General features: G+C 43.7%; 1 protein-coding gene across 5 annotated transcripts in view; it reads right to left on the bottom strand.

The window, feature by feature from the left end:
* Positions 1-602: 602 nt before the first annotated feature.
* The window catches only part of DGKZ (diacylglycerol kinase zeta), a 382126-nt gene continuing 358837 nt past the window's right edge, over positions 603-23891 (bottom strand). For all 5 annotated transcript variants that reach the window (XM_082269996.1, XM_082269998.1, XM_082269997.1 and 2 more), the window contains 6 exons: positions 23507-23538; positions 23233-23276; positions 21822-21942; positions 17715-17751; positions 11658-11757; positions 603-1433 (listed from right to left, as the gene is read on the bottom strand). In XM_082269996.1, the coding sequence (XP_082126122.1) occupies positions 1317-1433; positions 11658-11757; positions 17715-17751; positions 21822-21942; positions 23233-23276; positions 23507-23538 (451 nt within the window). In that variant the 3' untranslated portion in view covers positions 603-1316. The remainder of the gene's footprint in view (positions 1434-11657; positions 11758-17714; positions 17752-21821; positions 21943-23232; positions 23277-23506; positions 23539-23891) is intronic.

Here is a 23891-nt window from a genome sequence, read left to right as displayed (position 1 = left end):
CTTCATTCATTTGCTTCCTCCACCTTTCCTACTGTTATCTGAATATTCCCCACCAGTCATCAGGGGGGCAGCTTTGACTCTACCAAACTGACCACCAACACAAAGACACAGGGCAGAACAAGGTAAGTCTGTGATAGGGAAAGATCAGCTGCAGAAAGCCTATAGGCAATACTGGTAACTAGTCTATTGCTTGTCTTTTGTGGGAAGAGTTTCCACAATCTTTAATTCTGTACAATAACACAGCCCACAACATTTCCTGCTTCAAGGTAGCTAGGGAATGGGTACACTTAACTGGCAAACCAGTACAAAATATTTTTTCACAAGATGGTCAATGTATACTGATAGATTACGTTCAGCACACAGAAATGTATGTCCTGAAATAACAATGAATCCACATAACGGAACACTGAAGTAACACCCTGGGCAGTAGGAATATTCTAGTCACAGAAAGTATATACAAAGTGCCTCTTGCGAGGCATATTCTAAACCTATCATACCAGTCCACAAATTACTTACTTTAAATCTGATAAGACAGGAACTGTTTAAATAGGCTCTCGGCAGCTATCTCGGTTCTAAAGATTACATTTTTTTATATATATATATATACACACACACACACACACACACACAATTTAACATAAAACTAGTTCAACACAACACTCCACAATGAGGATTTAAAAAAATATTATACATAAAACATTTTGATGACTGCAACCGAGATTCAGACATCATAAAAAGACCACATGTAAACTAGCCCCAATTGCCAAGACTAAATGTGCAAGAACATGACAAGTCTTGTGCCCTAAGGGATCTGAGAATAGAAGGTTAGCACAAGTCAAGTCACATAAACAGAAACAAAATAAAGAACAGTACAACACCTGTTATTAAATATTCGGGGGCATCTAAATAACAAGATACAAAAATATAGCTAATATAGAGGGGTAAGCACAGTGAGTAGGTCACTGAAAAGGAGTAGGTATTGAAAAATGGAAGCATGTTGGCAAGAGGCCTATCAACAATGAAACACATTTTTAGGGGACGATAAGCTTGAAATTTGCTTTGTGAGGTTGGGGGATATTTCCCGTTATGGTTCGCAAAGATGATCAGTTTTTGGCAGAGGAAAGGCCAAACCCTTATCCAGTAGTCCTAGAAGGTGCCATGTACAGTTGGTGGGGCTTTGAGGAGATGTACAGTAAGGCTTCTCTGTAAGGGGAAAAGGGAAAAAAGGTGCAGTTCTGCCCACATTAAGAGAACCTGGAAGGTTAGGACTGTCTCTATGAAGTAATAAGTCTTTTTTGTGGGGCTCAGGTTTCCCATCACACTGCCGTTTCCTGGTCTTCCCTCTGGATCATTTGGTAGTGCTGTCTATTCTCCAGGTAGGCAGCAAGTTCAGGGTCCTCAGCCTTCTCAGCTCGGTTTTTTGGGGTGTCCCCCTGCAAGATATGAATGAAGAATATCATTAAAAGTCAATGTAAAAGTCTATCAGATCACTTTCAGCAGTTTTTTTTCTCCAAGTCTTAGTTCATACAGGCAAACCAACAACTTCGCTTTGCTAAAGACCACTGCAGATGCATATACTTATCTAGACCTTTCGCTGAGCTACCAGTAGTTAAAGAAATATCACGTGCTAGATGTAAGTCACAACTTACACAGGAATATGTACTCCCCAAATGGCAATGCTGTGTGCAAGCCAGGAAGATGAGAGACAGTGGTTGGTGACAAGCCAGGAAGAGGAGGAAAAATGTCTATGCCAAGCCAGGAAAACGAGGGAGAATAATTTGTGTTAAGCCAGGAAGATGAGAGACAGTGGGCAGTGACGAGCCAAGATGATGAGGAAGAGTGTCTATGTCAAGCCAGGAAAACGAGGGAGAGTAATTTGTGTCGAGTCAGGAACATGCGAAGGAGTGGTTTGCACTGAGCTAGAATGATGAGGGAGAGTAGTCTGTGTCAACCCAGTAAGGTTGAGGGAGGGTGCAGGGAGAGGAGTGGCCAGTGTTGCGCAACGAATGAGTTAGTGTGGCCATTGTCAACTCCAGGAAAGAGAGAGGAAGTTATGTGTGCAGCCAAGAAGATAAGATAGAGCAGTTTGCATTGAGCCAGGAAGATGAGGAGTCATGGTCTGTGTTGAGCCAGGAAGACGAGGAGGAGCAGTCTGCATCAAGTAAGGATGATGAAGGGGAGTGGCCAGTGTCGAGCCAGAAGAATTAGGGAAAGTGACTGTTGTTAAGCCAGGAAAATTAGGAGAAGTAGTCGTAGAGCCAGGAAGATGAAAGGGATTAGTATTCATTTAGCCAGGATTATGGGAAAGAATGATCTGTGTTGACCCAGTAAGATGAGAGAAAGTGCAGTTGCCAAAAGATGTGGGGGAATGTCCGTTGCTGAGCCAGGAACATGAGGGGGAGTGGCTGTTGAGGCACATGATGTCTGGTAGTGCCCATAGCTGAGCCACAGTGATGAGGCCTTCCAGACAGGAAGATAGAGAAGAATAGCTTTTGTCAAGACAGGTAGAAGAGTGGCGGCCAGTGTCAAGCCCAGAAAAAGAGAGGGATTTGTGTGTCGAGCCAGGAAGATGAGAAGGATGCATTGAGCCAAGATGAGGGGGAGTGGTTTGTGTTCAGCCAAGAAGATAAGGGAAAGTGGTTTGTGTTCAGCTGGAAAGATGATGGGGAGTAGACTACCTTAAGTCAGGAAAATGAGAGAAACTTGCCAGTTTTGAATCAAGAAAGTAAGGGAGAGTGGCCATTGTCGACCCAGGGAGATAGAGGAATGGCCATTGTCGAGCCAGGAAGATGGGTTAAAGGCCATTGTCGAGCCAGGAAAACGGGGGCATGGCCATTGTCCAGCCAGGAAGATGGGGGAATGGCCATCGTCGAGCCAGGAAGATGGGTGAATGGCCATTGTCGAGCTAGGAAGATGAGGGAATGGCTATTATCGAGCCAGGAAGATGGGGGAATGGCCATTGTCGAGCTAGGAAGATGGGGGAAGACGAGGGAGAGTGGTTTGTGTTCAGCTGGAAAGATGATGGGGAGTAGACTACCTTAAGTCAGGAAGATGAGAGGAACTTGCCAGTTTTGAATAAAAAAAGTAAGGGAGAGTGGCCATTGTCGACCCAGGGAGATGGAGGAATGGCCATTGTCGAGCAAGGAAGATGAAGGAATGGCCATTGTCGAGCCAGAAAGATGAAGGAATGGCCATTGTCGAGCCAGAAAGATGGGGGAATGGCCATTGTCGAGCCAGAAAGATGGGGGAATGGCCATTGTCGAGCCAAGAAGGTGGAGGAATGGCCACTGTTGAGCCAGGAAGGTGGAGGAATGGCCACTGTCGAGCCAGGAAGGAGGAAGAATGGCCACTGTCCAGCCAGGAAGATGGGAGAATGGCCACTGTCCAGCCAGGAAGATGGGAGAATGGCCACTGTCGAGTCAGGAAGATGGGAGAATGGCCACTGTCGAGCCAGGAAGATGGGAGAATGGCCATTGTCGAGCCAGGAAGATGGGAGAATGGCCATTGTCGAGCCAGGAAGATGGGAGAATGGCCATTGTCGAGCCAGGAAGATGGGAGAATGGCCATTGTCGAGCCAGGAAGATGGGAGAATGGCCATTGTCGAGCCAGGAAGATGGGAGAATGGCCATTGTCGACCTAGGAAGATGGGAGAATGGCCATTGTCGAGCCAGGAAGATGGGGAAATGGCCATTGTCGAGCCAGGAAGATGGGAGAATGGCCATTGTCGAGCCAGGAAGATGGGAGAATGGCCATTGTCGAGCCAGGAAGATGGGAGAATGGCCATTGTCAAGCCAGGAAGATGGGAGAATGGCCATTGTCGAGCCAGGAAGATGGCAGAATGGCCATTGTCGAGCCAGGAAGATGGCAGAATGGCCATTGTCGAGCCAGGAAGATGGGAGAATGGCCATTGTCGAGCCAGGAAGATGGGAGAATGGCCATTGTCGAGCCAGGAAGATGGGAGAATGGCCATTGTCGAGCCATGAAGATGGGAGAATGGCCACGGTCGAGCCAGGAAGATGGAGGAATGGCCATTGTCGAGCCAGGAAGATGGGGGAATGGCCATTGTCGAGCCAGGAAGATGGGGGAATGGCCATTGTCGAGCCAGGAAGATGGGGGAATGGCCATTGTCGAGCCAGGAAGATGGGGGAATGGCCATTGTCGAGCCAGGAAGATAAGGGAATGGCCATTGTCGAGCCAGGAAGATGAGGGGATGGCCATTGTGGAGCCAGGAAGATGAGGGAATGGCTATTATCGAGCCAGGAAGATGAGGGAATGGCCATTATAAAGCCAGGAAGATGAGGGAATGGCCATTGTCGAGCCAGGAAGATGAGGGAATGGCCATTGTCGAGCCAGGAAGATGAGGGAATGGCCATTGTCAAGCCAGGAAGATGGGGAATGGCCATTGTCAAACCAGGAATTTGAGAGTGGGCAGTGTCAAGTCAGGAAGATGAGGGGGAGTGGTCAGAGTCAAGCCAGGAAGATGAGGGGGAGTGGTCAGTGTCAAGCCAGAAAGATGAGGGGGAATGGTCAGTGTCAAGCCAGAAAGATGACGGGGAGTGGCCAGTGTCAAGCCAGGAAGATGAGGGGGAGTGGCCAGTGTCAAGCCAGGAAGATGAGGGGGAGTGACCTGTTTTGAGCCAGGAAGAGGAGTGGAAGTGTCCAATCAGGAATATAAGTGAGAGTGGCCAGTGTAGAGCCACAAAAAAGGAAGAAAGTTATGTGTTAAGCCAGGAATATTAAGGGGAGGGGTTAGTGCCGAGCCAGAAATATTAAGGGGAGGGGTCAGTGTTGAGCCAGGAAGATGGGAGAGAGTTGTGTGTCGAGCCAGGAAGATGAGGAAAAAGACAGGTAGATGAGGGAAAGTGGTATATGTCGTCAAACCAGGATGATGAGTAGAGATGGGCTTGGGCATGTTCGAGTTCCCACGTACCCGATCCCGCCAGTAGGCCGACACTGCAAATGGCTAATCACAGGCAGTGAGACATTTCCCGGTCTGGGCAGCTGCGGATCGGGAAATGTTTCAGTGCCTGTGATTAGCAGAGTGCAGTGTCGGCTTCCTGGTGGGATCAGGTACGCGGGAATGCGAACACGTCCGAGCCCACCTCTAATGATGAGGGGAGAATGGTCTACACTGAGGCAGAAAGATAAGGAGTGGTCTGTGTCAAGCTGACCAGGCAGATTAGACCCTCTCCATCTCTCTGCAGAAAAACCTTTTTTCCACTGCCTAGTCAATGTAATAGCCCAGCCCTCAATGATCAAACACCATTCCACAATAGCATACAAATATATATATAGTTATATATTCTTTTCTGTAATTAGCAACCTAAAAAAACTGAATTATCCATACACAGAAAACTTATCCATGGTTGCTATGGAAAACTGTACAAATTATGTACTTTGGCCCTTATTTATATCACAATATTTCCAAAATATGCAGGCATCCCCAAAAATCAACTAAACCAACATATTCATCTCATTGGAATCAGCTTGACACCTCCTCCTCCAACCAACCCCCCCCCCTCATATTTGTCATGTCATTTTTTTTTTTTGGGAGGGGGGTACCTGGTTTTGACAGGTACCAGCTCACACTTCCACTTGGATTGCCTTGGCGATCTGATTGGATGTTCTCCTTCTCCCCACCCTCTCCACAGTCTTCTGGGACACGTCACATGTCCCAGAAGACAGCGAGACCATTCACGAAGCGCAGCGCAGTGCAGCTTGCGCTTTTGCGAAGCCAGCTGTGGAGCAGAAAGCTGCATAGCTGGCTGCCCACAGTTAGGATGCTGCCACAGGGAACCTGAAGACTAGTGAAGAACTAGCCCATGTGAAGACAGCGCTGGATCCCTGGACAGGTGTGTAAAAGTCCTATTACAAATCCTGTAGCTGCTGAATTTTACTTTTTTTTCCCCCTAGGCTGAATAGCCGCTTAAAGTCATAGGTGATCTAGATTGGCTATGGTTTGTTCTTCATTTAGAGCAGTGAACTCAAAACTGCGGCCCTTTACTTGTTTTTATCCCGCCCTTGGGACACTACTTCATCCACTGATACCAACAATGACCCCAATGATGGGGCACAATTCGTCCCACTGACACCAACAATGGGGCACAAGTCATCTCAATGACATCAACAATGGGGCCCGATGACATCAATGATGGGGCACAATTCCACACAATGACACCAACAATGGGCCCAATGACATCAATGATGGGGCACAATTCCACTCAATGACACCAACAATGGGCCCAATGACATCAACGATGGGTCACAATTGCTCCTACTTATACCAATAATAGGGCGCAATTAAGCCAGGTACACATGGGCCGAATGTTGGGAGACAACAGCCAGTTATAAAAAACGGCAGACGGAAAGGATGGTAAACTGGCCCTTTGTTTAGAAAGTTTGCAAACCCTTGATTTAGAACAATCCATGTGCAATAATAATGCAGATGCTGGCGCTGTATGCAATCCCCTGTAACTTTGCCAGATTGTAAAATCAGAACATTACTAGATGTAATGCTGCTTGCCAACATGATAAAATAAGGAACGTACAGCTTGACACTAAACAGTGATTGATTGCATAATTGTGAAAGGGAGATATTAAGTCTATTTAGAGAATCCTAAAAAAGCAATAATAAAGCGAGTTGAAGAACACAGAGCAGAGATTAGAGCACACAGCGGAGAGTCTGTCTAGTGTTATGTGGGACAGGCACTTGAATCATTGCACTTTTTGTCAAAATTCACTAAGCTCAATCCCTCGCCTCGTTCATGCTGGCACACTGCTGTCTTTACACTCATACTACAGTTATTGTATCTCCAAGAAAATGAGTCATTGCGTTACCAACAGCAGAACAGGAAACTGGACGATTGACTGCAGAACATTGTACAATCTGGACTGTGGATAGTAAGAGACCTGCAATAAAATACAGGGTCCATGCACCAAGGAACAGTCGTGAAGGTGCAGTTTTATATTGCATAAAAACTAACTGGTTCAATGAGAACACAAAGAGTTGGTTCCCGGATTAGCATTTTGGGTTTGAAGTATCTAAACTGCACCAGCCGCTCATTGACATACCAGGATGAGAAGGAGTATCAATGGAACACTGAGGGACTAGGAATAGGGCACAGTTTAAGCATTGCACTCTTGTAATGCCTGCCGAGCTGTAGAATCAGAAAATGGTACTTTTATAAACTGCATTACTTTTAATCAGAATTTTTCTGAAGGGCCATTCACATTTTTGTGTTGCGACAAAGCGCCATCTGATCAAATGTATATGTTGATAAGCATTATAGCAAAGCACCTGTGCTGTGCGTTGAACTGTCATTCATTGTGCATGGCACCACAATGGATGGTATAGTAAAGCACAACACATTGCAGTGCACCACGTCCGGTGTTGGAACAAAAAAGTTCATGCACCGTTTTTTTTTTTTTTTTTCATAATAATGGGCTGCCCTAACACAACACGTTAACACAAGCCATAATGTGCATTAATTAATTGCAATGGATCGCTTTAGTGTGAATGGGCTGTAAAGGGGCAGCCCACCATGATTTTCTATAAATTAAAGCTACTCAAGTCTTTTACTGGGGCTCCAGTGATTAGAGCTGCCTGTTAGAAGTTCCTGGATCTGCTCCTAAACACCGAGTCTTAATTCTGCTGTTGCAGTCTCTATCATGCAGCATTCATAAAAAAAAAATTTATAACGGGCAGTAAAATGATCTCAATGTAATGACTACAGTAGATGAGTGGAATTGTGTACATTGAGGCTCGGTTTCCACTGTTGCGACTTGCTGTGCGACTTGACACATGTCAAGTCGCACAGCAAGTCAAAAGTCATTCATTTCTATTTGGCCCATTCTCACTGCCGCGACTTGAGTTGCGGCGACTTGAAAAGTAGTTCATGCACTACTTTTGGGCCGACTTCAATACGACTTCCTTCTATAATGAGGGACAAGTCTCACTGAAAGCCGCGAACAAGTAACACTACAGAGTCGCGCTAGAAGTAGCGCGACTCTGTAGCCGCAGCAGTGGAAACCGAGCCTGATGCAGGGACAATTCTGACAATGTTTCTGATAGAGACATAAAAGCTGGGAAAAAAGGTGAATAAACAGCCTGCTTTTTACATTTTTTTTTTCAATGGATTGAATTGATGTACATAATCACATCACTGGTCTGATACCTAGTTATGAAAAACATATGTGCTTCTTTTTGTTTGCATGACAGTGGTACAGTTATTAGACTGTAAGCTCCACAAGCTATCAGGACTGATCCAAACAGTCTTTGTTTAAAGTAAATTAAAAAAGAATAGCGCACACATGCTAAAGAAATGACTATCAAATATGGAGACAATCCATAAATAAAAATGGGGATTTGGTCCCACCATATGGCCATATCGTGCTCAAGCCCACCACTACGTCAAAGTACCCCGTTGGCAGTGGGTCCTACACTATCCATAAAAAAGGATGAATTCAGCCTCTCTAACCCTTGGAGATAACACTCCTTGTCCACTGTCCACTATCAACTAGATATAGGAGAAGTCCCTTGTAGTGCAGTTGCACATCTCTCCCAGCAAGGAGTGTTATCTCCAAGGGTTAGAGAAGCTGGATTCATCCTTTTTTATGGATAGTGTAGGACCCACTGCCAATGGGGTACTTTGACGCAGTGGTGGGCTTGAGCACGATATGGCCATATGGTGGGACCAAATCCCATTTTTATTTATGGATTGTCTCCATATTTGATAGTCATTTCTTTAGCATGTGTGCGCTATTCTTTTTTAATATACATGTCGCTTGGTTCATAGCTGCACCGGCTTTAGATATACATGTTCAGGGTTTGCTCCCCCAATTTTTTGCTTGTTTAAAGTAAATAACCTGCTCCAATGTGAAACCATAGAGGAAATCACATTGAGCCTGATTTTGTTTTTCTGATTTATGAATGGAAAGCAATTGATTACTACTGCTATCTGCATGGAGTTTGCATGTATTCCCTGTGCTTGCATGTGTTTTCTCTTGGTACTCCAGTTTCCTTCCACACTACAACTTGCTGATAGGATAATTGGCTCCTGTCTAAAATTGGACCTCATATGGGTGTATGTGAGCACATGAGATAGGGAACTGATTGTAAGCTTCTTGGGAGCAGTGAATGAAGTGATTGTACAGTATGTAAAGCACTGTGTAAATTGTCAGCACTAAATAAATACCTGTAATAAATAAGAATGAAAATAAATACTATTTTTGGTCATAAAAGGCCAATGAATTGTGACACGTTAGTGGTTGCAGAGCGTGCTCTAAGAGTGTCCAGTCTCTAGTAATGGGGAAAGCAGTCTCAGTACCAGCCTGTGTATGGAATGCACATTAAAACCTGTAGCAGCAGGGAAGGGGGGCAGTTTGGGAAGGGGGGGGGGAGTAGCTGCCTGCAGCTGTCTGGAATTCCTTAGCTTCTGTCCTAACCTTTCTCCCAACACTTCCCGTTCTCTCACACCCCCCCCCCCCCCTCTCCCAGCCTCACACCCCTACCAATCGCCTCTGTACCAGCAGCTGTCACTGCTCTGGTGGGGGCAGTATCCACAGAGGGGGGTCACAGGGAAGGCAGGGGTACAGCTGGACTCATTACCACAATGGGCCCCACGTGAGGACGTAACACCCATCACACCTATGAGCTCTTTGTCTAACAGCATTATAAAAAATGTCTGAAAAAAGAAGGGGCTGTGTTCCCAGCTACCAACAAATCTGTTTCTCACTTTTTGTTTTCAGACCTGCACTACAAATATAAAAAGGGACAGACTGATTATTTGCTTTGGGTTTCTGCATCCAAACATGATGCCCATGTTTCAAACATAAATGGTGTGGAGTATTCCATATCAACCACGTGTACATTGGTTTTCATGGGTCTGAGCAATATAAACTGCAAACTGAATTGTAATTGGCTGCTATTGCATACACAATGTCACTATGTTGGTGTGCAGTAATCTAAAGCAACAAACATGGGGAAGTGTAGGAGGAGGCAAATGAACCAACCAAAAAAGCAGATGCCATTTTCATAGTGGAGCCTAGAAATGGAAATATGCCATCTGTTCTGGGTCAGTTACATTAACAGCCAGGCAGCTAACATTTTTAAAAGCTCAACAATGGCAGCCTTTAAGGAAGCAGGGAAAACCCTTCAACAGCATTGAATACTTAAAAAAGAAGTATGACCAAAGCTTTCTTGGTCATACTTCTGTAGGTCACAGAAGTGCAATTACTTTTGTTCTGTGACCCAGAATCAGCTGATTGTGGGTTATTCCCTTCTATCAGCTGACGTGGCAGAGCTGCTTCAGACTCTGGAAGGATCCCAACAAGGTGCAATCCAGCTGTTTGATTGACAGCTGGCTCTGCCTCTCAGGATAAGGCTGAGAGCTGACCCCCAGACCCCCCCCCCCCCACTTGGTGTTTTCAGTGGAGGAGCAGAGTGGAGAGTGGTGACTGACAGTCACTGCTCCCTGCTCTGAGCACACCAATAGCTGAGCAATCAGTGGCCATGTGATCACTCAGTTCTCAGTCTAATGGCTGGAATACATGATAAGAAAATTGGCCGAAAATTTACGTTCAGCGAGCGATCGGCTGATATTCTACTCGTTAATGCCCAGCCATCAATGAGCGATATCGATATTGTGAACGAAAAATACTGTTTGAAAAACACGAAAATTTCTGTCGTCTAGTTTGCGAAAGAACGATATTCTATACGTTGGTGTTGAGGTCGTTCAGTTTAAATCTGTATAACCTCATCACGCATGCCCGAAAACTTTTTCGACCGACGAACACTGTTTCGATGGTCGGCGGGCAACGGTTGGGCGATATTCGGACCGTGTATGTTGGCAACGTTTTCGACCGACAAATACTTTTTCAAAAGTCGGTGGTCGAATAATCGGGCGATATTCTAATCGTGTATTCACACCATTAGAGCCAAAGTGCGACAGTTGCGGCATCACACCAATGCTGCAGCATAGAGGGGAGTATGAATTTATTTTTAAAAAACCCCAAACTTCTCCTTTACAATTAACTGGTGGTAAGGACAATGCTGACTAATTTTGTCTTCTCTTTTTAAAGGTGCAGGTTTGTGGGCTGTCATCCTGATCCTGGGAGTATCCAAGACTTAGAAGAAGTTGGAACCTGGCTGAACTCATCAGGTTCCATTCATAATTAAAGATCACTTTTGGATGGACTAACCCTGCAAACTATGAATTGAAAAAGTGGAGAACTGAAAAAAAAATGCAAATGTCAATTTTTAAATCCCTTATAGTTGGGCCATTTACTAAATCTGTAGCTACATGGAAATGAGACTGCTCCTGGGTTTACATATTCTTCCCAAAGTACAGGTTATATTGTAACCCACAACTGTATATTGTCATTATTTATAAGAGAAGTCATATACTAAACTGTATTTTCAGTAAAATGGAAAAGGACCATTTTTTGTATTTAATAATGTCTCCCGGTATGTAACTGTGAACAATGCTGAACTGGGAATTCAACTGTCCAAAAATGTGAAAAAGTGAAAATGAACCTCTTCAATAGTAGAAGAATGCCAGAGTGACAGGATTTTGTGCCTTGGTTTTCCACTCCTCCAAATTCCTCAGTACAGCCACACCTGTATGTCTATACATCAACTCCCCCCACCCCAAGCATACCTGTAAATCGGTCTTCATGAGTGATGCTCCGGCCTCCACTATATAATGACAGATGGTCCGCTGACGTAAGGATGCCGCAAGGTGCAAACCAGTCTCGCCACTGCAACACAAAAAGAATGGTTAGGAGGCAGACAATTGTGGGGTCTATGATCTAAGCCTGCTACAATGATGTTCAAAGCACTATGAAACCCTGTCTGTACCTTTTTAAAGCAATGTTCCATATTTCTTTTAAAGCAAACAACATCTTTGTATCAAACGTAAAGTACACACCTAAATACCGACCCTTTTACTTACTTATAGTTAAAAAATTGTGAACCTCCGGCAACCACACTTTTATGCGCTTGCGAGTTTCGGACTTCCCATTAGAAAACCATTACCATGATCATGCAGTTGTCCCTTTTTTGGCTAAAACAGCCTCTGCTCTTCTGGGTAGGCTTTTCGCAAGGTTTTGGAGTGTGTCTGTGGGATTTTGTGCCCATTCAGACATAAGAGCATTTGTGAGGTCGGGTACTGATGTTGGATGAAAAGACCTGATCTTCAGTTGGTGTTTAACCGGTTGCCGACTGCGCACAGTATATTTACTGCGGCGGTCAGCCCCGGCCAGGCAGAGTGACTTAGATCTACGTCGCTAGCCTGTCACCGGGTTTTGAGCCAATAGCGGGCGAGCGCGCGCCCGCTGAGGCGCGCGCCCGCCTCGGCTCGTTCACAGAGGAGTCCGGGCGTGTGACCGGCGGACCCGATGTCCGCCGGTCACACTACGATCGTCGGTAGAGCGGGAGAAAGGCGGGCGGCTTATGTAAACAAGCCACCTGTCATTCTCCCCTGTGTAAAAATGGAGATCAGACGGTTCTACTATGTAGAACCGTTGATCTCTGTTTTTACAATAGGAGACCTGTCCCACTACAGTTAGAAACATGCCCCTAGGACACACTTAACCCCTCCCTGTCCAATACAGTTAACCCCTTCCCTGCCAGTGTCATTTTTACAGTAACAGTGCATATGTATAGCACTGATTACTGCAGTAATGTCACTGGTACCCCCAAAAGTGTCAAAAATGTCAGTCAAGGGTCCGATCTGTCCGCCGCAATGTCGTAGTACCGCATAAAAAAAAAAAGCGCAGATTGCCGCCTTTACTCGTTAAAAAAAAAAACACCAAAAATTACAAAAATCTTTCCCTTTGTTAGTAAACGCGATAACTTTTGCGCAAACCAATCAAAATACGCTTTTTGCGATTTTTTTTACCAAACATATGTAGCATAAAACAAATTTGCCGAAAATGTTAAAAAATGTAGATTTTTACATTTCATATAAAAAAAAAAGTGAAAAATAGTTATTTTTGCGAAATTTACGCTCTTTTTTTGTTTATAGCGCATGATCAAAAAAAAAAAAAAAAATCGCACAGGTGATCAAATACCACCAAAAGAAAGCTCTGTTTGTGGGGAAAAAAGGACGTGAAATTCGTTTAGGTACAGCATCGCACGACCGCGCAATTGTCCGTTAAATTCACGCAGTAAAAAAATCGCAAAAAAACCCCTGGTCAGGAAGGGGGTAAAATCTTCCGGGGCTTAAGTGGTTAAATGTAGCCCAATGAAGTGTAGTAGGGTTAAGATCAGGGCTCTGTATAGGACACTCTAGTTCTTCCACACCAGACTCATTAAACCAGGTCTTTATGAAGGTGGCTTTGTGCAAAGGGGCAAAGTCATGCTGGAAGAAAAAAAGACCTTTCCCCAAACTGTCACCACAAGGTTGGAGGTGCACAATTTCATAAAGTATAAGTTCAGCTTTGGGAACATGTTACATGTTCCACCCGATTTTAGGGTGGAACATGTAACATGTTACCAGTGCTGCAGTGGCCACCTGCTGCCCATCTCCCTGTGGCAGCATTACGGGGAGAAGTTCCCCCGTATTAGCTGCAACTGTTTGAAAAACAGCACGGCCGTGCGGGGCTCCATCCACACGGCCGCATCATTTCGACACACAGCTCCATGTGTCTGAATGAACTACAAGCCCCGACATCCTTAGTGGCTGTCAGCTTGTAGTTCTCAATGAACTACCAGAGCACGGTGGAGCCTGTCAAGGAGTACCGGATGTACGGGTAAGCTGATACACTGACAGTGTGCAGGAGACCTGCATGGCATCAGTGACCTGCTTTCCAGGCTCCTGCAACTAAAAATAATAAATGCACATTTTTTTTTTTTACCTGCAATAAAATGTGCATTTATTATTTTTTTTTTAAAAAGTGAACTTATCCTTGCATGCTTTAGCATTACCAATGTCCCTCACTGGAAACACCTGAACTCAATCATTTGGAGGCTTTTGGCCACCTAGTGTAGGTGCAATACAAGGTCCTCTTGTATTTTATTGTATTGTATATGTACTGTCTCCCTCTAATATTGTAAAGCGCTGCTGGCGCTATAGAAATCCTTATTAATAATAATAATAATAGTAAGGTGTCCACTGCTTTGGCTATATAGAATTTACCGCCCATTGACCACTCTGGTAGCCTAGGGAAGCGACATAAAATACCCAGTCGTTCTCGGTATGGGGGAGCATGTGACTCGAACCCCTCCATAACGTAACAGAGCTGGTGCTTTGCAATTTTTCCCTTAATTAATTACAAATGTAATTAGTTTGCCAGAAAAGTAGAAACAGCCTTTAAAATGATAAGTCTACCCAAAAATGTAAGCAAAGTCAGAAATTAACCATAGTTTTTTTTTACTGCTTTAGACTTTCAACACCAATATTTCCTTTCATTGGTCCTTCCAACCAACTTTGGAATCTCACTCCTCTTGGTACAAAATAAGTTCTCCCACCCTGCTGTGTTCTCCATGGTAGCAAAAAAGCATACAGGGAAATATGACCCCATTTAAAAGGCATAGCAGGTGTGTAGATTGGATAACTTAGGTGTAGAGTTTTCACCACCACAGTCCCCTAGAGATTAAGGCCCCTTTCACACATGCTGTCCGTTTGTCCGTTTTTCATCCATCCGTTGACGGATGAAAAATGGACATCAATGCATCTCTATGTAAAAAACGGATGACAACGAATGATCATCCGTTAACATCCATTTTCATCCGCTTCCGTCAGACGAAGTCTATTGAGACGAAACGTTGGCGACTCCAGACGCAACATCCACACGCCCCCTGGAAAATAGCCGGCCTCCATCATCCTTTGCCACGTGGGATTATTCGCGGGACGCCGCATCTTCATCCCCAGGTTTAATGATTTGACAAGCCTGTTTGTTCTTGAGATATTGTGAGTAATATTTTTTAATAAAATGGAATACTGTTTTTAAATGGGATTACGCTATGGGCTTCGCTTTCTTTTCTTCCCACATATTCATTTATGTTTGGTGAAAAATACTGAGGAGTACGAATCCTGCACTGATCCGTTATATGTTTCTTGAGAAGTGGTTTATTTGCATCAATTAAGCATCCCTTGAACACCGGATCGTCAACGGTCTTGATTACTAGCTGGGAGAGGCTGGTTCATTAAGTTGAACAGCCACGGAAATCTGGTAAGCTGCTTAATATATCCCACCACCGAGGTGTTCCCTTCCTTCTCATACCCTGGGCGTCACGGGCTGAATCACTTCTTGCAACATTGTGCACGTGGATTCATGATTTCATTTTATATCATTTATATTGGGACTTATTCACTTGGACACTTTTTTCTCTATTACAAACATTATTGTGATTAGTGGTTTTCTTCCATTTATTTGGACACTATTTTTCAATTTTTGATCATCAATATTTTTAGCGCTACACTTTTATGGTTTACTGTTATTTTTGAGTCACTGTTGGTTGATTTTGTGTTGGCTGCTGACATACATCTACTAATTATTTATCATATTAGCGCGGAAATTTTTTCTATTTTTTCTATTTTTGCGCTTCCGTCAATGTCCATTTTTTGTAAAGGATGAATGCCCTATTTTTCATCCGTCAAAAAAAACGAATTGGACGAAAAACGGATGTAAACGGTCCGTTTTTGCATTGGTAGTGGATATAAGAAAAAACGGATGAAAAATGGATGAAAAAAACTGATGAAAAAAACGGATGGAAAACGGATGAACAAAAGGATGAAAAACTGATACATTTTGACGACTGAACTGATGAACTGAAAGGACCGTATGTGTGAAAGGGGCCTAAAGTAGAATTTCAGCCACAACCTAACTAAAGCCCCGTACACACGTACTGATCGTCGGCCGAACGATCGGCCGTCTTTTGTCCAGGGCTGTCGTGTCTGTTGAAAACTGCAAAAGACTGCACACGAATTTTGTCGGCCAACAACAGCCGACTGCAGAAGTGATGTCATGTGATGGTTAACTTTCCTTGTCTTTTTTTCTTTTCTGAGCATGCCCAGTCTTGCTAATCTGCTGTCTGTCAGCTGAAATCTGTACTGACTGGCGAACAATCGGCCGTTCTGGTGACGGACAACAAAAATTGCACGACAGATTCTGTTCGGCCGAAAATGCGCTGTCGGCTGTCGGAAGCATCATACTAACAAGCCTACAATCGGCCGATCGGTCGTTGGCCGAATATTTACGGCCGACAATCGGTACGTGTGTACGGGGCTTAAATGTCCCTTTCTCCCTTCTAACTAACCTGTGTTAATAGATTTATATACCTATGTATTTTCAGCCCGCTCATCCCCTGTGTCAGCCAACTGCAGCTGCAGGGGCAGAGGAGAGAGGGTTTGACAAGATCTGGGATTGCCTGGAAGCGGTGATGTCGCCGATAGGCTCCCATGTCCCAGCTTTTGTCTTCGCTCCCCTGCAGCCACCACTGGCTGACACAGGGGAGCCGTAGCACAAGACCAGAGTGGACCAAGCTGACAATAGGCAAGAATATCCATCTTTTTACACAGGTTAGTCAACATAGATGTTAGGAGGGGCCATGTTTAGGACCAGCTAGGTTTATTACAGAATTCTACTTCAAAACTGAATTCCAGACAGATATAAAAGACACAAATTAGTACATCTCTGTGTTCATTATTAATCAAATACTGCACATGTTTATTCAACTAGTTTAGGTACCTGAACTTTTCTTTATCAATCTCTTGCAATTTACTATACAGCAATATTCAGAATGAGAGTCAATCAGGTATGCTGCATGCAAATCTGCTGACAACAAACATGCTGGTAGGGTGAGAGAGCAGAGGGATGACCTAATCAGTGTTTCACTGGTAAGCAGGTTGTGAATGTAGAGAGGACACCATTTTATTCCTTTTATAGTCAAAAACTGTAATAGAGAAAGAGGTGTCATTCAGCTGGCTGTGCAGCAGTATTGTGTAAATCTTAGAACTTGAAGAACAGAAATGTGAAAACAGCTCCCTACACAACTCTGTCACACAGCAAAGTCCTGTCTGGGAATGGAGGGGACCTAATATTTCTTTTCCGTGTTCCAGTAACACTTATCGGTCTCCTCCACATCCCCACCCTGTGTGTGGACAGTAAAAGGAGAAGCAGAACACTGATAAAGTCATCTCTCTGTCACTTTGCATTCTCCTTCTATCAGCATGTCTCTTATACTGCAGCATGCCTGACTGGTTACCAGTGCCTCTTCTTCTACCCCACTCTGAGCTCTGCTATAAAGGAACTGTAGGGGCTGATACCAAGTCACATCCAGGTAGTTAAAGAAAATACATTTCATTATAGAATATTGAATACAGAGCTGAATGTATGTCTTTCTTATATCTGCATGGAGTTCAGCTTTAAAAATAAATTAGGTGACTATTGTTCAGAATCTACCAAAAAAAAAAAAGAAAAAAGTAAAATACTGGTTTTGGGTGGATTGAACTGATTGGCTGCATTTTAACAACATAATTCTTCCATTGTCCTGGTGACAGATGTTCCACGGCTGATGTATACCTAGAGGTGAAAACCTCAAAAGCTATGCTGATGTCACAGAAAATACCCTTTTAGAGGCAATTAACTTTCATTGCTTTAGGAATAAAAATCCTCCTTTAAGCCTTTCTTGACATTAATGTCTCTTTAACACCCATGACTCAGCAAACAGCCCACGGAGTGATTTTTGGCAGCCGCTCAGTCCAACTTACTTCTTGAGCTCTGCAACATCCAGGATTTCAGACGGAGCTGGATAAAAAAAAAAAACAGTGAGACAAAAAAATGATATGAGACATTTGGAGTGTAAAAGGCAAAAATTAAGAGTATATTTTTTCAGTGAGTAAACTGTTCTGATTGCACTGGTTACTAAGTGATTTTGCATTGTTGTTGATACAACTTTCTATATTTTTGTTAATATATATTAGTGCGTGTAATGCCAAAATAATTTGGATACACTGTGCAAGAGTTAGAACCCAAGTGTGTCTCCAGTCTCCAACAACTACTATAGTATGTTCCCAATCTCAGTGTCTCCCACAGCATGTCTGCAGTCTCTGACCATCTCCTGTATAATGTCTGCAGTCTCTGACCATCTCCTGTATGTCTGCAGTCTCTGACCATCTCCTGTATAATGTCTGCAGTCTCTAACCATCTCCTGTATAATGTCTGCAGTCTCTGACCATCTCCTGTATAATGTCTGCAGTCTCTAACCATCTCCTGTATAATGTCTGCAGTCTCTAACCATCTCCTGTATAATGTCTGCAGTCTCTGACCATCTCCTGTATAATGTCTGCAGTCTCTGACCATCTCCTGTATAATGTCTGCAGTCTCTGACCATCTCCTGTATAATGTCTGCAGTCTCTGACCATCTCCTGTATAATGTCTGCAGTCTCTAACCATTTCCTGTATAATGTCTGCAGTCTCTGATCATCTCCTGTATATGTCTGCAGTCTCTGACCATCTCCTGTATGTCTGCAGTCTCTGACCATCTCCTGTATATTGTCTGCAGTCTCTGACCATCTCCTGTATATTGTCTGCAGTCTCTGACCATCTCCTGTATAATGTCTGCAGTCTCTGACCATCTCCTGTATAATGTCTGCAGTCTCTGACCATCTCCTGTATAATGTCTGCAGTCTCTGACCATCTCATGTATAATGTCTGCAGTCTCTGACCATCTCCTATATAATGTCTGCAGTCTCTAACCGTTTCCTGTATAATGTCTGCAGTCTCTGACCATCTCCTGTATAATGTCTGCAGTCTCTGGCCATCTCCTGTATAATGTCTGCAGTCTCTGACCATCTCCTGTATAATGTCTGCAGTTTCTGACCATCTCCTGTATAATGTCTGCAGTCTCTGACCATCTCCTGTATAATGTCTGCAGTCTCTAACCGTTTCCTGTATAATGTCTGCAGTCTCTGACCATCTCCTGTATAATGTCTGCAGTCTCTGGCCATCTCCTGTATAATGTCTGCAGTCTCTGACCATCTCCTGTATAATGTCTGCAGTTTCTGACCATCTCCTGTATAATGTCTGCAGTCTCTGACCATCTCCTGTATAATGTCTGCAGTCTCTAACCATCTCCTGTATAATGTCTGCAGTCTCTGACCATCTCCTGTATAATTTCTGCACTCCCTGACCATCTCCTGTATAATGTCTGCAGTCTCTAACCATCTCCTGTATAATGTCTGCAGTCTCTGACCATCTCCTGTATAATTTCTGCACTCCCTGACCATCTCCTGTATAATGTCTGCAGTCTCTAACCATCTCCTGTATAATGTCTGCAGTCTCTGACCATCTCCTGTATAATTTCTGCACTCCCTGACCATCTCCTGTATCATGTCTGCAGTCTCTAACCATCTCCTGTATAATGTCTGCAGTTTCTGACCATCTCCTGTATAATGTCTGCAGTCTCTAACCATCTCCTGTATAATGTCTGCAGTCTCTGACCATCTCCTGTATAATGTCTGCAGTCTCAGACCATCTCCTGTATAATGTCTGCAGTCATTGAGCCTCCCCTGTATAATGTCTGTAGTCTCTGACCCTCTCCTGTATAATGTCTACAGTCTCTGACGCTCTCCTGTATAATGTCTGCAGTCTCTGACCATCTCCTATATAATGTCTGCAGTCATTGACACTCTCCTGTATAATGTCTGTAGTCTCTGACCATCTCCTGTATAATGTCTGCAGTCTCTAACCGTTTCCTGTATAATGTCTGCAGTCTCTGACCATCTCCTGTATAATGTCTGCAGTCTCTGGCCATCTCCTGTATAATGTCTGCAGTCTCTGGCCATCTCCTGTATAATGTCTGCAGTCTCTGACCATCTCCTGTATAATGTCTGCAGTTTCTGACCATCTCCTGTATAATGTCTGCAGTCTCTGACCATCTCCTGTATAATGTCTGCAGTCTCTAACCATCTCCTGTATAATGTCTGCAGTCTCTGACCATCTCCTGTATAATTTCTGCACTCCCTGACCATCTCCTGTATAATGTCTGCAGTCTCTAACCATCTCCTGTATAATGTCTGCAGTCTCTGACCATCTCCTGTATAATTTCTGCACTCCCTGACCATCTCCTGTATAATGTCTGCAGTCTCTAACCATCTCCTGTATAATGTCTGCAGTCTCTGACCATCTCCTGTATAATTTCTGCACTCCCTGACCATCTCCTGTATAATGTCTGCAGTCTCTAACCATCTCCTGTATAATGTCTGCAGTCTCTAATCATCTCCTGTATCATGTCTGCAGTCTCTAACCATCTCCTGTATAATGTCTGCAGTTTCTGACCATCTCCTGTATAATGTCTGCAGTCTCTAACCATCTCCTGTATAATGTCTGCAGTCTCTGACCATCTCTTGTATAATGTCTGCAGTCTCAGACCATCTCCTGTATAATGTCTGCAGTCATTGAGCCTCCCCTGTATAATGTCTGTAGTCTCTGACCCTCTCCTGTATAATGTCTACAGTCTCTGACGCTCTCCTGTATAATGTCTGCAGTCTCTGACCATCTCCTGTATAATGTCTGCAGTCATTGACACTCTCCTGTATAATGTCTGTAGTCTCTGACCATCTCCTGTATAATGTCTGCAGTCTCTGACCATCATCTGTATTATGCACCTCATCAATGACCCCCTCTTTTTATCATGCCCACAGTCTGTGGTTATATCCTGTTGTGTGTCTGCTGTCTCTGGCACTGAATATTTACTGAATATTTTGTGCAGCCTTTTAGTGATATTGAGGGGTGCATTTGAGGCCCCCCCCCATATGAAAAAAGTTAACCATCTCTGATATACATTATTTTTCCTCTTCAAGTCCACCTAGTAAAATACAGTCACTGTTTGGTTGATAATTTTCCACCTGGCTCAGTTGATTTTCATATTGACTGTTGTTGAGCTGGGTGGTGCTTGCAGGGCCAACCACAGCTGGAATTTCAGCAGAAATCAGCTGAAATTTGAAGTGTCCATGGCTAGCCTAAAAGAGAATATCGCCTCACTTTGAAGAGATCTCTTCTTACTTCCTGCTGTGTTTTTGGGACAGGAAGTGAAAGATCTTTTAACCACTGGGACATAGACAGCCTGATAAGAGTCTCAACAATTCTATCCCCAATTCCCCTTTTGGCATTACATACACTTTAAATGTAGAGGTTAGTAAATCATCCAAGCTGGCCATACATTGTGCGAATTTGACCGATGAAAGTCTAGTATGGTCATGAATCAAGCGCTACAAAAAAGGGCAATTTAAAGCTGAACACTCGTTTGGCTAAAGTTCACCATCCATTACAATCTGACTGTACAACCTTTTACAATCCCCTTTAGATTCTCCAATTTATTTAATATGTGGATCTATCTAAACCATGGGTGTCCAACCTTTTGACTTCTCTGAGCCACATTGAGTGTAGAGAAATTTTCTCGGGCCGCATATAAAATATATACTATTAGTTAAAGTATATAAGTAATAACCCTTCCCGTGCTGCCACGCCACCCCCCAGCACTAATTTTACACAACTAGTGGATGATCCCCTCCAAGGCTGCCTCTGTGGCCATGCCCTCAACTCGACTTCCTTCCTCCCCAGCAAAAAAATAAATAAAAATGTCAGGGGGCAGTGGGCCGCATTGCCTGCGGTTCCGAGCAGCATTCGGCCCCCGGGCCGCAGGTTGGACATGCCTGATCTAAACTATCCAGATGATTTGTATGCAGTCAGGCAGACTCTTATACTAAGTAGTTGTTAGTATTTCTAAAAGACATTGTACAGCTGTAATGTGTGTGGTGAGGATTTAGTTGAGGCTGGCTATTAAAAATCATGATCTGAATTCTGCAACAACTTACCGTGTTCAATGAGGTACTTGACAATCTCCTTACTTCTAACATTGACAGCGTGATGTAATAGTGTGCAGCCATCAGTGTCTCGCTGTGCTAAGTTACCCCCAGCGCGATGAGCCTGCCGGAACTATGGGAAATACAGGACAGAGGAGGTTAAAAAATAAAAACATGTTTTGACAATCATTAAAGCTGACATTTAAATTGCCTATATTTTGGCTTTCTTGGTTCCTCCTTAACATGCTGATCACTTTTTTTAAAAATAACTGGTTTTCATTACATATCTTGTTTTAGACCAAGTGATAGCCTATTTGGCTGAAAATTTTACAGCAGCCTCGTTTGACAAAAATGAGTCGATTTTCTTTTGCGAATGGAGCAGGGCCAATTTGCATAGTATGTGGCCATCCTAAAGCTGAACTAAACCCTCAAAAATACTCACCTCTACCTTCCAGGAATGCAGAAGTTACAACCCTCGATAGACACTGTCATCTTCTTTCTGGATACTTTTGGGTGCAGGGTTTTTGGTCTCTTAATTGGCCGGTAGGGGAATGAGGTCATCCTGTGCATGCGCAGGGAAGTCAGTCAGTCCGGCATAGCCAGAGTGTGCAGGGAAAGCACACTGAGCTGCACATCTCACAATACACTCAATAGAAGATTGCAAGCAGGCGTTTGTTACAGCAGAAAGGACATAGCATGTCTCTTCTGGAACAAAGAGCTGGCCCCACCACAGTTTTTTATTAGTTCGACTTTAAAGTTTAGTTCCACTTTAAAGTGATTGTAAAGTAAAATTTTGTTTTAATAACAAATATGTTATACTTACCTGCTCTGTGCAGAACGGCCCTGATCATCCTCTTCTGGGGTCCTCTGCCAGCATTCCTGGCACGTCCTCTTCTTAGTGTGCCACCATAGGAAGCCGCTCCTACGGTGGCACACCCACAGGCTCGATTCTGAGCTGTGCTGCCTACGTCCATTGACACAGACAGCGTGGCTCAAACCCGCCCCCCACCGTTTCCTCTCAGGATTTGACTAACAGTAGCAGGAGCCAATGGGGTGAGCCGCTAAAGACCAGCACAGAGCTGGATCAAGTGAAGGCTCAGGTAAGAAAAAGGGGTGTGAGGGGGCGATATTATTACCCAAACATTTTTTACCTTTATGCAGGGAATGCCTTAAGGTAAAATATGTTTAGGCTTTAGAAGCACTTAAGGCTACATTTACACCAGTGATTTACAGATTCCTGCTGTAGCTCTGAGCCGCTGTCGGCCCTATTTACTATAATGGAAGGTCGCTAGCAAATATTTGCAGCGGTTAAATGTACTTCATACCTTTTCTGTTACAATAATTTTTATTAATTTCACCAAGTGTTTAACATACTAACGTTCCACCCACGCAGGGGCTAGCATTGACAGTAGCAACTGCATACCTTTTCAAAATCATCATTTTTTGCAGATTCCAGTAAAGCTTCATCTATAAGAGAAAAATGACAAATTGAATATGCACAAATTAAACATTTACACTTAAAAAAAAAAAAAAAAAAGCAAAGAAACATGCCCTTTGCCCAGAATTGATAAACAGGTTAATACTGCATAGTCAGTTCTATGATAATAATAGTATAAGGAATGGCCCTGGATAACCACACCTTGTGCCAATCACTTACATAGAAAACAGCTGATAAACAGGGATTTTATTATGCTCACCTGGCTGGTAGTCTGAGATGTCATTTTCTGTCCTTTAAAAATAGAGAGAGTAAAGAATTAAAATATATTAAAAAAATTAAGGTTTATTTTAAAACGCAGCATGTGTGATCAATATAAATGTGCAAGTATGCTAAAAAAGTTACCAGTAATAACAGAAATCTAAGAACCCCCCCGGAGGATAGTCACATGACAAATGTTGAAGCACTGGTCATATGGTCCCTGCTGAATGGCCCTGGAGGAAAGATATTCAGGCACAGCCATCAACTGTCCAGCTCTGCTGCCAACTATAGCCCCTCGCCAGAGACCGTTCCACAGGCAGAGACCATGTGAGAAGTGCCTTGGCACTGATCGTGTGACTGGCCTGTATTGATAAGTACATTATTCA

Source organism: Pelophylax lessonae, assembly GCF_965119305.1.
Source record: "Pelophylax lessonae genome assembly, chromosome: 10".
Classification (NCBI taxonomy): domain Eukaryota; kingdom Metazoa; phylum Chordata; class Amphibia; order Anura; family Ranidae; genus Pelophylax; species Pelophylax lessonae.
This window is presented reverse-complemented; position numbering and strand designations above follow the sequence as displayed.